Source organism: Lagopus leucura, unplaced genomic scaffold, assembly GCF_019238085.1.
Source record: "Lagopus leucura isolate 7727_CA_CO unplaced genomic scaffold, USGS_WTPT01 Super-Scaffold_100159, whole genome shotgun sequence".
In the NCBI taxonomy this organism is placed as follows: Eukaryota; Metazoa; Chordata; class Aves; order Galliformes; family Phasianidae; genus Lagopus; species Lagopus leucura.
Genome location: NW_024962335.1, coordinates 18,238,011 through 18,251,604, shown reverse-complemented (window position 1 = coordinate 18,251,604; position 13,594 = coordinate 18,238,011). Strand labels below are relative to the sequence as shown.

The following is a 13,594-nucleotide window of genomic DNA, read 5'->3' as shown; positions in this document are numbered from 1 at the left end:
GCCTTATGGAATTCTTGACTTCAGTATCACTTAACTTTTCTTCTTCTTTTCTTTTTAACCAGAAGGTGCTAAAATTGTGTTTCCAAATGCTATTTAAGGATAGTAGGTGTTCCCTAGACACCCACATTCATTTATGCTCAGAACACTCAACAACCTCCTCCCAACACAGCTTCCCCTTTTACCTTCTGTCGCTGCTGAATGTTGCTTATTGTGTCTGGCTGAAACTCCAGCTTGTCTGTCCGACAAAGTTTCCAATATAAAATAATAACAATCAGGAGCACCACAGCAACTGGGACTGCCACTCCAACAATAATCCATAGGTTGCTGTTCTGTGCCTCTGAGGCGGACTCCTTCAGCTTTTCCACAGCTGTGAAGTTAAAAGGAAGAGAGTAGTTTTATGTGGTTATATATTTTTAACTGAGGACACATCAAGGTTACGTATTTTTATGTTCTCGTAAATGCTAGTTCAGGAATTTATCAAAAAGCAGCCGCACATCACAGGAAATGTCTTACACTTATCAGTTAACATATGTCATGCTCAGGAAGCAGCGATCAATAGTTCTGGTCTCTCTCCCAAGTACTCTTGCTTAAATTACTCATGAAAATACATTTCTACCACACCACTCCATAACTCCAGACTGAGATGACAAAGTGAAACACATCCAGAAAAATGCCCTGTCACTAACGTTAGAAGGGCTTTTCACTTAACTGTCTGTATTCTGTTTTGAGTAGTATTACCAGCAACCTCTTCTCTTTCATTATACACATTTTGTTACCTTCCCCATCAATAATCACAGTCAATTTGAAATCACTAAAACCCTCCTCCCCAGTGTGTATAGCTCCACATTTTTTACTGTTTTTTCCTTTCTCTGTTTCACTGTTGGTGTGTGACATCTTTTACCCTCCAAGAGAAAAAAACATAACCATACTGTAAAGCATAATTAAATCAGTCTTGTATGGAAAAAGTAAACTGGAAGAACCAACAAAACTTTAGTTTGCTTTATTCTGCATAGCAGTTCTATGTGGGGCTAAAACCCCACAAACAGCAGTAATACATTTCTAGTCAAATTGACATGCTCTTAAAACAATGTTTTAAAGTTAAAAAACAGTATTTCTATGCAACTTCATCTTTATCATTTTTAATAGTAGCCATTCTGATAATAAACTTCAAGATTGAAGGAATATATTATAATTCTTACATTTTATGTATTCAATAGCTCTTATGTCATCATGTGTCCATACATAAAATTACCATTTTCTTAGATAAAAACTGTTTAGTTTCTTCCCAATAAGAAAAAAAAAAAATTTTTTGTGCTCTTTACACAACTGTATAATGTCACCCTTCCTGTTTCTCTCTACAGGCACTGGTGTAGATTGGATAGGGCTTACGCTGTGCAACAGTGCCATCAATGCGGTATCCAAGGATGATTGCAGCGCGCTGGATGTCTACTCGGTTCATCAGGTCTGAGCACTTCAAAGCACTGAATCTCTCTCCATCTTGATCCTCCACAAAATAGATCAGCTCCACGGGGTTATCAACACCATCTAACCGTGACACGTTCACAATCTGTAAAGTAATTGGAATGCTTTTACATTTTATGTTGTATTTATTTGGGGTTCCCATACATTTGGCCTTTCAGTCTTCCCCACTCTTTCCCCTTCCCTTCACAGGGTCCAGATACTTTTCTAAAAAACAGCATTTGGAACAGCTTTGCCAAGTCTGTATCCATATCTGTCTTAATTGACACTGTATGCAACCGCTGGTCCATCAGAAACACACCACATTGTGTTATGCTACACCAATGCAATTGTTGTAGAAGAAACACCTCTGTGATAACTAGAAATACGATGCTACACAAACTATGTAACTGTTGGAAACTACTACAGTTTGGAAACTGTCCATATCCCAGGGAACTCTAATGAGAAAACGATGCTCCAAAACACTGTATGCAGCAAAGACAGCATACACACAACTCAGTTCTCTCATCTGAGAAAAGCTTCAGTCGACATTGCACAAATGTAGACATACAAAGCTAATATTCAGAAATAATCACTTTCTTCTAAATAAAGATTCAGAATATTGTCACCTAACTGCTATACAAAAGATTTTAAGTCTTTCAGAGGGAGATGACATTGCTGAAACAATATGTCAAATTAAATAAGCACTATTTAAGTGCTTTGGGTCACAGAAGTTTACAGAAATTTGTGTTTTGTAACTGTAGGAGTTGGACTCGGTCCTTGGGTGTCCCTTCCCAGTCGAGATATTCTATGAGTCTATGAACTGAAACTCTGCAGGGCAGTGATCCCTCACACAGTACATTTTTATGGCAAACTTGAAGAAGTTTCTATTCTTTTTTATTTTCCATTTGTTTCATGACAACATACAGATCCAGTACTGAACAGAACTCTTCTACCCTAAAGATGCAAATACCATCCCACTCTGGTAGCCCCTATTGTCTTTGTAGTTCGTCAGGTAGTAGGAATATCTGGACAGATTTATTTCACTGCACTTTTCCATCTCTGAATATTTTTACTTCATTATTCATAATGCACACTTTTTTGTTCCAGTCTTTCTGAATGATAAGCATTTATACAGGCAAATATTCTGTTAGCTTCAAAAAGAACTTTTTGTTCTACCTAAACGAAAGAACTTGCACAGTCACCTTCATCCTCCACACGGCTCCCTCTGGTATCCACCTCTCTTTGGGAAGGAATTCATTTGATGCTGTGGGAAGCAATTCTTTCTGCCTTCTTCTGAAGATGTTAATAATCAAAAGAATGTGTGCTATGAAGAAGCCCTGTAGATACTATCTAGCCACCACGCATCTACATTGCAGATGAGGCAATTTTAAATTCCTACAAAATTAAATCTCATACATTATAATTCTTTTCTGTATCATCATTTATATTTAATAGTGATCACAACCTCGAACTGCTCCAAACTAATAGCAAAAGGTATTCCACTGTGCAAAACAGAGTTTGAAGAGATCTGGAAGAAAATGCCACAAAAGGGCAATACATTTAGTTTCCTTCTGAACTTTTCTTTACTATGAAGGCCAGAGTTAATATATTAGAATCTCAATAAACTTCTTGTTGGCTTAAAGTAAAGCCAGTGCATGAAGGGTTGCACTTTCAAAGCTTACAGTTCAAGTCAACTGAAATCAAAAAAGAACATTCAGCATTAGCCACATTTTGAGTAAGTTAAGAGAACACCTACAAATAGAGTAGAAAAATTAAGAAATTTATGAAACACAGCAAGACCTACTAGGAGGACTCATTAATCAATGTTGAATTTATTGTAACACTGTTCACTCTTCCGCTAATACGTAAGGGTATCAATAAATAAGGTTTCTTAACGCGGTTACTGGGCAGCTGTAAGGCTGAATCTGGTTTCACAGAATGCAGATATATCATTAGTTAACAAATGCCCACAGCTTTGTTTTTCTGCTTTCACCACAGCCTGGCCTTAATGCATGGAATGGTAGTGTTAAGTGGTATCTGATTTCAGCACGGATGAGAACTTTCTAACAGACACATAACTCAAAAGGGAGCTGAAAGAACAGAAGGGCCGCACATGATTAAAAAGCCAGTGGGGTCTCATTTTACTTTTGGGAAGCTTCTTTTTGTCACATGCAAATCTACAGAATCGGAGAAAATTAGAGATTCTTAAATTGAATCATCATTGATTTTATGGAGTTGTGGAGTACTCAAAAAGTATCATGCTTATGTATGTGTGCCATACACAGAGTAACAGCCAGAACCTCTGGTTGAATGGGTTAAGAAAGAAACTGCTCCAAAGTTGCCTTCAAAAAAGGACAGAGAAGGAGGATAACAGACCCTAGTGCAAAGTGTCTCATGCAAAACAAAACGCCTTTAATATTCCTCTCCTCTCCATGCTGAGCAATAGCGAAGGGTGACAGGGCTGTTTGGGGACAGAGGAAGGAGAAGCAGTTGGAGGTATTTTGGTACAGAATAGGGAACATGGGAATGAACATGAAGTTCAACAGAGAGCGGACATTTAGGTTGGTGCACATGAACTAAGTTCTTTGTTTTAAGATACATTTTCTGTGAAAGAACTCATTCTGAGTACAGAATTCTCTATGAGTGCTCACATCATACTGAGGAAAACTGCAGACTAAATTTCAAACCCAAGGGAGATGGTTATGGAGCTCTATTCTTAGAGAACTGATGGTTGAGCATGGTATTATTGAGGTGATGAGACAACTACACTTGCATGTACACTCACTGTGACAATATCAGAAAACTTCAGTTTTCTTAACTGTTACATTGATTCACTACAACTTCTTTTTTCTGACCTCTAAGTTTGCTGCAACACAAACTGGTACACTAGATCTAAAGTATTTTTAAGTCTACTTTAAAAATCAATATAAACAGCCATTCTGCCCATTTTTACAGTTTCTGTATAATAAGCTCTGTGCTTTTTTTCCCCCAAATAGTCTCCATGCAGCTTCAGATTATTGTTTTTGTCTCATAGGTTAGAGTTGTCCCTCTGTGCTAAGAATGCAAGCAGAGATAGAAATGGCATTTTCCAGGCATTCAGAAATGTAGCTTGTGTGTAAGGAAGCATTTTACTTTTACAATTGGGCAATGAGGGAAGACATAGGGAGGGATGAGATGCAAGAATTTCAACACAGAGAAGGGGAAAAAGAAAAAAAAAGACTAATTCATTCAACTAAAATGTACAAAAATGATATAATCTTTGTTGGTACTAGATGTGCATTTAAACTCCAGAGAGTAAAGGCTTAATTGTGCTCATGTGCTAGTAAATTTTATTTAAAACATGTCTTCAAGAGACTATCATGGGTCAGTGAGGACAGTTTCCTTGGCAACCAGGTCTAGTTCAGAAATGAAAACAGAGAAAATCCAGGTGTTGGACAAACTCACATGTGCAGAGCATGGCAGCAGACCCTGCTTACACTGCAGTGGGCAAATGGGGAATGAGATGATGTAGCCAGACACTAAATACAAGAGTTCCAGTGCTGCTCTGTGCGGAGGCTTCATCAGCCCATGAACTGGTTTGACTGGGAGCAGACTGGTTAACCTGAGGATGCTCCTCTAGAAACTTCCAGGGGAGCTGTCCCTGGGCTCTCATTGCCTGTATGGCTCTGGCCATCCACCCAACTCTGCAGCAAGTGGCCAACATGGCGCAAAGCGACTCAAACCATGAGATCAAGCAGCAACAGTTCCCATACACTCCATCTGTAGATCCACACCGCCCAGAGAGACTTGGCCTTCTCCCAGGCTATGTGCATAGGAGCGACATATATGCTGGTAGTAGGAAACCAAAAGAACGAACATCTGCTCTAATGTAAAACTCAACTTTTATGTTCCCTCATTATGTTCCCTCACACATTATGACTGTACTGCCATCTAACCTGCTCTTTTCTTTACATCAGAACATTGTTCTTTTTTCACTTAGTAGGACCACCTTTTTACTTTCAGTTCAAGAGAACAAGCATGCTGAAATAAAGGAAAAGTAAGTGTGTGTTAGCTCCTGGCATATTTTTAAACCAGTATTAAGCTCAGCAATTCTGCATGAATTCAATGACTTAAGAGTTATTATGATTAACACTTCATAACATATATCACGTGGTCTAGTCCGTGCGGGTGCAATGCAAACAGCATCGAGTCATGCACTTTGAATCTGCAGCAACAGCAGATCCATATTAAATATAAATTTATGACATGCTCTGTGAAACAGCAGCATGAACATTACACAGAAATCAATGAGACTATCTCAGGTTTAACAGCCAGGCATGAAACTTCAGAGATTTTTGTAAGTGATGGTTTTAGTTGTTGTTTTTAAATCCTGGAGTGCCACTTTTTAGTTGCACAGAGGAGGGGAAAACATGCTATTTGGGCATTCTAGGTAGTCTGATGCTCTCATACAAAGTGCACTCACTGAAAGATTAATTTTTAACATTCTTAGGTCAGAACACATACCTTTACAAATGAAATCTAAACCTCACAAGCTATCAATTAGTACTAGAAGGGAAACTAATACGCCTGCAGTAACATTCACAAATAATTGCTTCACCTTCTGACCCACAGTCTTGATTTTCCAAGGAGCTTAGAAATGTCACATTTCAATGTGCTATTAATATCTTCCACTTCTGGAAAAACAGGTCTACTGGAGCTCAACACAAGTGAAATGTGTGTCTAGTCTGTTGTGAATATATGCATGTCTTACTAATAGAAGTATCCAAAACACTAGCAGCTTCTAGTCATTATGTTCACTTTGTTGTGGCCTACTAATACAGCAGTTGCTGGTTGGTGTACAAGAAATATAGATGGGAAAATCTGAATACAAAACACAAGGAATATGAATAGCTGTCCCTGAAGACTCAAACAGATGCATATACACAACACATTTCAGACACAGCTTATAAGCTTGGCTGCAAGGAACAGAATGAACAGCAGTAAAACCAAAAGGTTTACTGCAAGTGGCTACGGACCAGATATTCAACTGACAGGAAAGCATCCCTGATGAGCCCATCAACAGGTGCAGCACTTCAGCTGCACATGCCTTCACACCTGGAGTGATGCTGACATATCTACTACACTGAGCCTGGAAAAGGTCAACATGAGAGCAGCTCTGCATAGCAGACAATCCTTGCATCACAGGAATACTTGTGTGGTCATGACCCCGTCTGTAAAATCTGCTGTCTTCTCAAACTTAGGCTCAGATTCCAGGTTCCCATCTGTAGTGCTGCAGCAATAACAGGCCAGCTTTACAGCACTGCAGTACACATGAAGCTCAGTTGCTCCAGCCAGTTCTAGCACTCATAAAAAGTAAGCAGCACGTCTGGCAGCTTTAAGCTTGGACCTTCAAACACAGAGTAACAACCCAGGTGAAAAGGTTGTTACTTCCAGGAGAACTTAATATTAAAGCTGAACTATTCCTAACTATCTATATACATTATGCAAGTTAAATCTTAGCCAATCTGTTTTGTTCTCTACAGAAATGTCATTTCAGCATGCGTGTTCTCTGCTGCAGTCCTCACTGAAGTGTTTGAGCTTCTCTCTGCAGAATATCCAGGTTAGAGCATGGTTTTGAGAGCTGGGCATGGGGGAGAAAAGCAACAAGAGGATTACTGAAATATTTAGTTGTAACTGATAAAGTTGTGAGAGGTAACAGATACTTTCACCAATGCAAGGAAATAACACAGAGAGGAAGAAAACAGTCTTTTCACTCATCTGCACACAGGTAAAAGCAAGTGCTCTGGAATATCCGCTCATCAGGCCTCACCTGGAAGCACATAGCTAAAATCTTATGAATAGACTTCAAAGGTTGATATTGTCTTTGGGATTCTTTCCCACATGTCTCCTGAGGGCACCAACAAATGACTCAAAATCAAAGCCAGACAACACAGAAAAGTTTGTTCACTTTCTGGTTGTTAGGCAGTGGTCTCAGAGACAAAATAGAACAAAACGACTTCATAAGAAGGCCTTAAGCATTAGATAATTAATATGATCTACGCTTAGTAAGAGCTATTTGAGATACCTTAAACCAACAGTCTCCCTGGATGTCTTACCTACTTCTGGATATTCTGCAAAAGTAAGCAAATAAGAAGCTGTAGTGCATGATCATACCTACCATTACTTGTGCAGAAAAAATGCCACATCAATCAGGTACCTAGCAGCGAGGATCACATGCTGCAAGCATATTATACACTGCTGTCCTTCTGCCTTCTCTTATCCACACCTCCTTTATTACAGCACTAACCACACTGAGCAACACTGGCCATGAGCGCCTGCAACAGCCTTGTGTTATGTGGGATGGGAGGATGTGCTGACCGCAACTAAGAGAATCCGCCACTGCCTGAAGACAGCAGCTTGCAGACTCTTTGCACTAATTAAATGGCATAAATGAGCAGCAGCGCTGCTTGGGACACGAGCTGCAGAATCCACTTATAATAAGTAATACAGTGAGTCATAAGAAAAACACTGTTTTTTCCAAAATGTTCTCCTTTAGATGGAAAGGATTTCTGTGGTATCTTGTGCATGAGAAAATAAAAGATTTGAGCTTTATTGTCTAAAACAATAAAACTGTATTCTACATGTGCACATTTTATAGGCTCTGGTATCTTTGCTATCAACATAAGGATTACGTGTTTATTTTATATGCAAAGGAAGGACTGAGGCATAAAGAACAAAGTGCAGCAAGAGGTGTTGGGGATATGAGATTCAAAGTAGACATCTATTAACAGCAATTCAAAGCTGCTTGAAATAAAAATAAAAATAAAATCAATTACTGAAACAGATGTTTCTAAGACAGAAAAACAGAAGTAAGAAAATTCTAACATATGGAGATTTAACTGCTAGCTAAAACTGTAGGGTCAGGTTAAATAAAGACAGAAAATCCGAACTGTGAGATGGGCATACGTGAGGTAAGCCAACTGTCGACGACTTAGCTAGAAAAAATAAACTTTAAGATCATCATCCGTGAGAAAGCATTGTGACATTCAGCTCGATGAACGGACTAGAATGCATGTGAAAATTTACAAATTAAAATTAAGTACCCATGTCTTCACGGACATTATGTCAATAATTCCAACTTAAACAAAACTGTAATGAAGCACTGGTATTTAGAAGCTGTCGTATGTGCAAAATTTGACATAATTTATCAGCCTTACTTAAAACCCCCTCCTGCAACCAGGAATGCTATGACAAATGGGAAGTTAAGAGCCCAAATTTACTGCTCTGCTACTGCATCAAGCAGCACATGATTTTATTTCATATTTCTACACCTTCACAAAAACAACAGAGACCTGCAAAGTAGCTGTTCCAGCAAAGTACATTTTTGACTCAGATGACCACTCTATCTCCTTTTCTAGGCATCTCCTGTAAGTCAGACAAGACAGCCAGTTCTTTAAAAAAGATGTCAGTAAAATCATTTTCAGTATGTTTTTTCAAAAGTCAACAGAATTTTTTAGTAGCCAGTTAAAACACTTGGTTGTTTCCATTTGTTACTTTCAGTTTAAAATACAATAAGGTAGCCAGAAGACCCATATTTCAAGTACAGAACACAAGCATCATCAACTAGCTAAACTAGTCAATTGCGATACATGCACGTGAAATATCTTTTCTCAACTCAAAGCCTAGGTATTATGAACTTATTCAATGATTCATTCCCCTTTATTTCTTCCTCTAACTTTGAGCTCTGAATACCTGCACAATGTTGCTGCCTGCAAAACTGGCTCGTCTCCATATCCGCCCTCTGGCCAAAGCCTCGTTTAACAGGTGAGCTAGCTTCCGCTCCATCTCAGCCTGAAACACTTCCTCCTGAATTCGCTGGTCGACGACACCCAAGAGAACTACATTGCAGAGAAAGTAACCCAAGAACACAATTGAATTAGTGAAAGTTTTCAGTGCCTTTTCTGCAACTTCAATTACAAGTGTTGAGTCACTCTGTGACATCTTAAGGACAATTCAAGAGCAGCAGTATTCTTAGGGGAATACCGTGAAGGTCAGCTGGTGGTTACACATTATTAGAAAAGGAAGGGTTTCGATCAGGAAAGCTTAAAAGAAACAAATTTTAAAAATAAAATAAAATAGGGCAGAGGGCACTTCTGGAATCTCAGCTGTCTAGGCAGACCCAGAATACTGAAGAAACGACTTAAATTCTAAAAGAGCATGAACATATGAGCATTAAGTGAATTAATCAAACACAAACAAAAGAAAACATTCAGTTAAATTGCTTGCTGCAACTAACTGCCACCAAAATTTCATGTTTAGAAGTGAGGCAAGGTGAGAGATAGGCAGGGCAAAGGTTCACAAACAAGAAAAAAAAATGGACCACATGAATGACACTGTGTATTCCAAGCGTGTCTTCCCTAGATAAGATACAGACTACCAACTATGCAAATCACAGCATAAAAAAAAAGGTTAGTAGCCCTCCCAATTTCGTTCCCAAGCCCCAGGTAATCCAGGTCACTGGGGCAGTCGATGCTGAGAAAAATACCTGAGGAACACTGCACAGCAAACAACAAAAAACTGTGAATCTTTGTCATCAAGATGGCATTCCAGTAAAAGAAAGGTATGGTTAATGCAGCAACAGTCATTTGAATGATCTAATCGAACAATCTTAAAGGATAATAAACTGGCTCATCACTGACTGTAGCAAAATAATGCAGTTTTCCTTCCTGAGGCTCTCCCACTAACATGGTTTATTTGTTAAAATGTCCCTGTTCTGTTGAAGCTTATCATGTTTATTTATTTATAATAAAAAGACATTCAATCAGATAAAATCTAATAATTACAATTTTAGGGTTTTTTTTTTTTAATTTTAAAACAATTATCAAAACAACTTGTTCCATTTAAATTTTTTCACTGCATATGTTGGAAAAAAAGGAATTACTTTCAGGATTTCTCAGAGATCAACAGCACGTCTGCTAAATTCAATCACAGACAATGTATCTCAAAATAAAATAGCAAAATTAATAGAAAGTGGCCAAGGGCTATTATATACAGCAAGTAGAATGTCTTTCTTGCTTATATATTGAATTTGAGTATCAATGAATTATGCTTAATAGCACAAATTGTATTATATAACCAAGAGGGACAACCACAGAAGACACTGCATCTGCCAATGTCTTATGACCACTGGGATATTTTAGAGTACCCATGCACTTAGGTCTTGGCAATCTACTATTAATCTGCTATTAAAAAAAAGCTTATATTTAGCAAGCATAAATTCAATAATCTCCCTTTTTCATTAGTCATACTATCTATCTAGAAGAAGCTATCAAATAATGAAAAAAGTCATTAACACAGAATGATTTTGCCATTAGAATCTAATATACTAACTTAAAGGATAACTAAGCCAAGGCATACTAGCTCTTCCAAGGATACTTGCAAGAACTGAGATTGCAAAAAATTCCCCTGCATCAAAGAAAGGTGCTGTGACTGGCTTTTACAATCTTATATCTTACATATATTATGCAAGATACCTTATATATGTCTTATTATATGTTACATATATATATTAGGGAAGGAAAAAAAGAAGAAAAAAAAAAGTTGTGTGAGACACACATGTTGATTCTGAGCTGGAAGAACTGTTTTTTAATTTTTTTTTTTTTTTATTGCAGGGTGTAAGGAAACTTCCAACAAGAACTGATAATGCAGATTTCTAAGCAGGAGATGGTATGGCTATCTTAACCAAACTGACAAAAAACTGATACACATGAGTAGTTGCTCTCCTGTTACTGTACATAATCTGAAATAGTTCAGTTTTCTTCAGAAATACAAACTATGTGGACTTCAGCAGTTGACTTCCTGTTTAAAAAGTGAACTGGTCACTTGTGAGAGGAGACAGGGATGCCTGGAAAAAAATCACTATGTTTATACTACTTCTGGTAAACTATGGATGCAAAGATAGTGGGAAGACAAAAGTGTATCCAGAAGGACATCTTCACTTGAACAGCAAGGTTGCTAGGCAAAGCCTGGCCACCAGTTAGGCTTTCTGTGTTGAAGAAGTAGGTAGGATCTCTGCGCTTGTGGATAAATTCAATATCCTTTGATCATCTAAAAGTGACAGCTCAACCATATCAGTTAATTACAGAATAAAACACTCAGCAGACTTGGGTAGGAGGGGTTTGAATGAATCAGAAGAGATCAATGAAACGTGATGAAACAGTTTCTCGCAGCCAGAATATATCTATTTTTATTCTGTTTTATTCCTGGCATGTTTTCATATTAAGTGCCACAGAAAGTTTTTGTTTTTCCTTTAAAAAACTGAATATCTTAAAGTCAATTGAGAGCATGCAGAGTAGATAGTTCATGCTTGACAGCATAAGCTGTCTCGCTAAGAAGGAACTGCTTTATAGCCAAAAACTTTGGTGTGAATTATTGAGGAATTGCAGAAGTTCATTCTAAACTCAGGAATTACATTTCTCAGATGTTGCAGTTCATCACGTCTGTCATTTTTAGAACAGATTCTGCTCAGGCGTTAACGCCTTGCAAATGTGCAGCACCCCCAAGTTGTCAATATTTATTTACATATTTGTATGTATGCTAGTTATCCTACTAACAAAAATAACTGCACTTTTACTCACAAGAACTGTACATACCTGTTCTCACCCAGGAAGATTTCATCAGCTGAGACACATTAAGCTTAGGATAATGAAAGGCTGAGGGAAAAAGAGAATGAAGGAAAAACAACAGTTAGAATGCTATTCTCAGTAACAGATTAAAAAAAAAAGTTACTTCATAATTTATGCTGTCAGTAAGCATCTTCTTTACACAGATGTATTACAATTCCTGAGGCTGTGCAGACGCAATGGTAAAGCAATTGCTCTGGATGTACGCTACCTGGTTCACCTCTGAACAAAAAGAAGCTAACGGGTGCAGTCAGATTTATTACCTGAAAAATTTCAAGCTGCTGTACTGAGGTCATTGCTCCTACAAGCTTAAGAGTAAAACTCACTGTGAATTCTTTTTCTTACTGAGCTAGCTGCAGGATGAGACTTTTGCTCAAAGGGCAATGAAGCAATTCACAACTGTTTGGGAACAAAAACATGACCCTCTGTGAGGCAAAAATGACACGGTAATATTAAATGTAAAGCAGAAAATTAAATAGATCTGATTTGAGTTCTAGATTTGTGCAGAGGGAAAAATTTAAAATGTATCACATTGGTAAATTACTTACAAAAATCACGTATGAATGCATGTAGAAGCATCGCTGTGAACAAATCTCAAGGATTATGTATGTGTGTGGCTTGATGGCCCCAAGATTTTTGTATAAAGCTGTGCTACAGGAAGAAATACAGTGAAGTGAATAAAGTCAATTTCCAATGATTTCAGTAAGAATAAGATTTTTCCTAAGGTTTCCACTGGAGAGCAGTAAAGACATGTTGGGAAACAAGTGGAGATGGGGGTTGGGCCATCTGTTTCCTCAAGGGATGTTTTAAGCTTCACTACGGCAATACGAAAGAGGAAGGGTCATAACTTTCTCAAAATATTTAATCCAGATGCAGTTTACTAAGCATTATACAAAGGTTAAAAATGACCTGATCCATGCTAACACAATTTAAAACAAAGTTGTACTGTTGTCTTCAGTTCTAGGTAAAGATTGCCACTACTGCATGCTCTAGAGAAGCAGAAAATTACCAGTTTTCTAATTTAATCATGCCATAATTGCTAGAGCAGCTGACATGTGTCAGCATATCTAAAAATGATTCCTTTGCCCCTTAAAAAGCTTACCATTTTTTTTTTACTTATGCGAAGAAACCACCAGTTAAACCGTCTCTTTTATTCGCACAGAATTAAATGAAAACGTGGTTATTCCACTTTATTTCAATAACAGCACGACCAGAGGTACACAGTGACTTACTGTTCAGAAGGGTATCAGAATACAGTCCTTTATTCTCAACACGGAGCATCAGTACTCCATACACCGATCAGGATGCATCACATTTCCAAAACTCTCAGACACACAAATAGCACCCCACAGTCCATTTAATTTAACACATTTATTTTTGGCACACTGCTACACGGTTCTTCTGAGTGTAGCTTATATTTGCTCTGTAGTTATATCTGCTCTGGTCACGCCAATTGTTTATTTTAATTTAGA

General features: G+C 37.9%; 1 protein-coding gene across 1 annotated transcript in view; it reads right to left on the bottom strand.

The window, feature by feature from the left end:
• The window catches only part of KIAA1549 (KIAA1549 ortholog), a 132,148-nt gene that overhangs the window by 39,596 nt on the left and 78,958 nt on the right, over positions 1–13,594 (bottom strand). Inside the window, exons 7-10 of the mRNA XM_042889730.1 lie at positions 12,093–12,152; positions 9,193–9,338; positions 1,390–1,567; positions 183–367 (exon numbers count right to left, since the gene is read on the bottom strand). Coding sequence (XP_042745664.1) covers positions 183–367; positions 1,390–1,567; positions 9,193–9,338; positions 12,093–12,152 — 569 coding nt within the window. The remainder of the gene's footprint in view (positions 1–182; positions 368–1,389; positions 1,568–9,192; positions 9,339–12,092; positions 12,153–13,594) is intronic.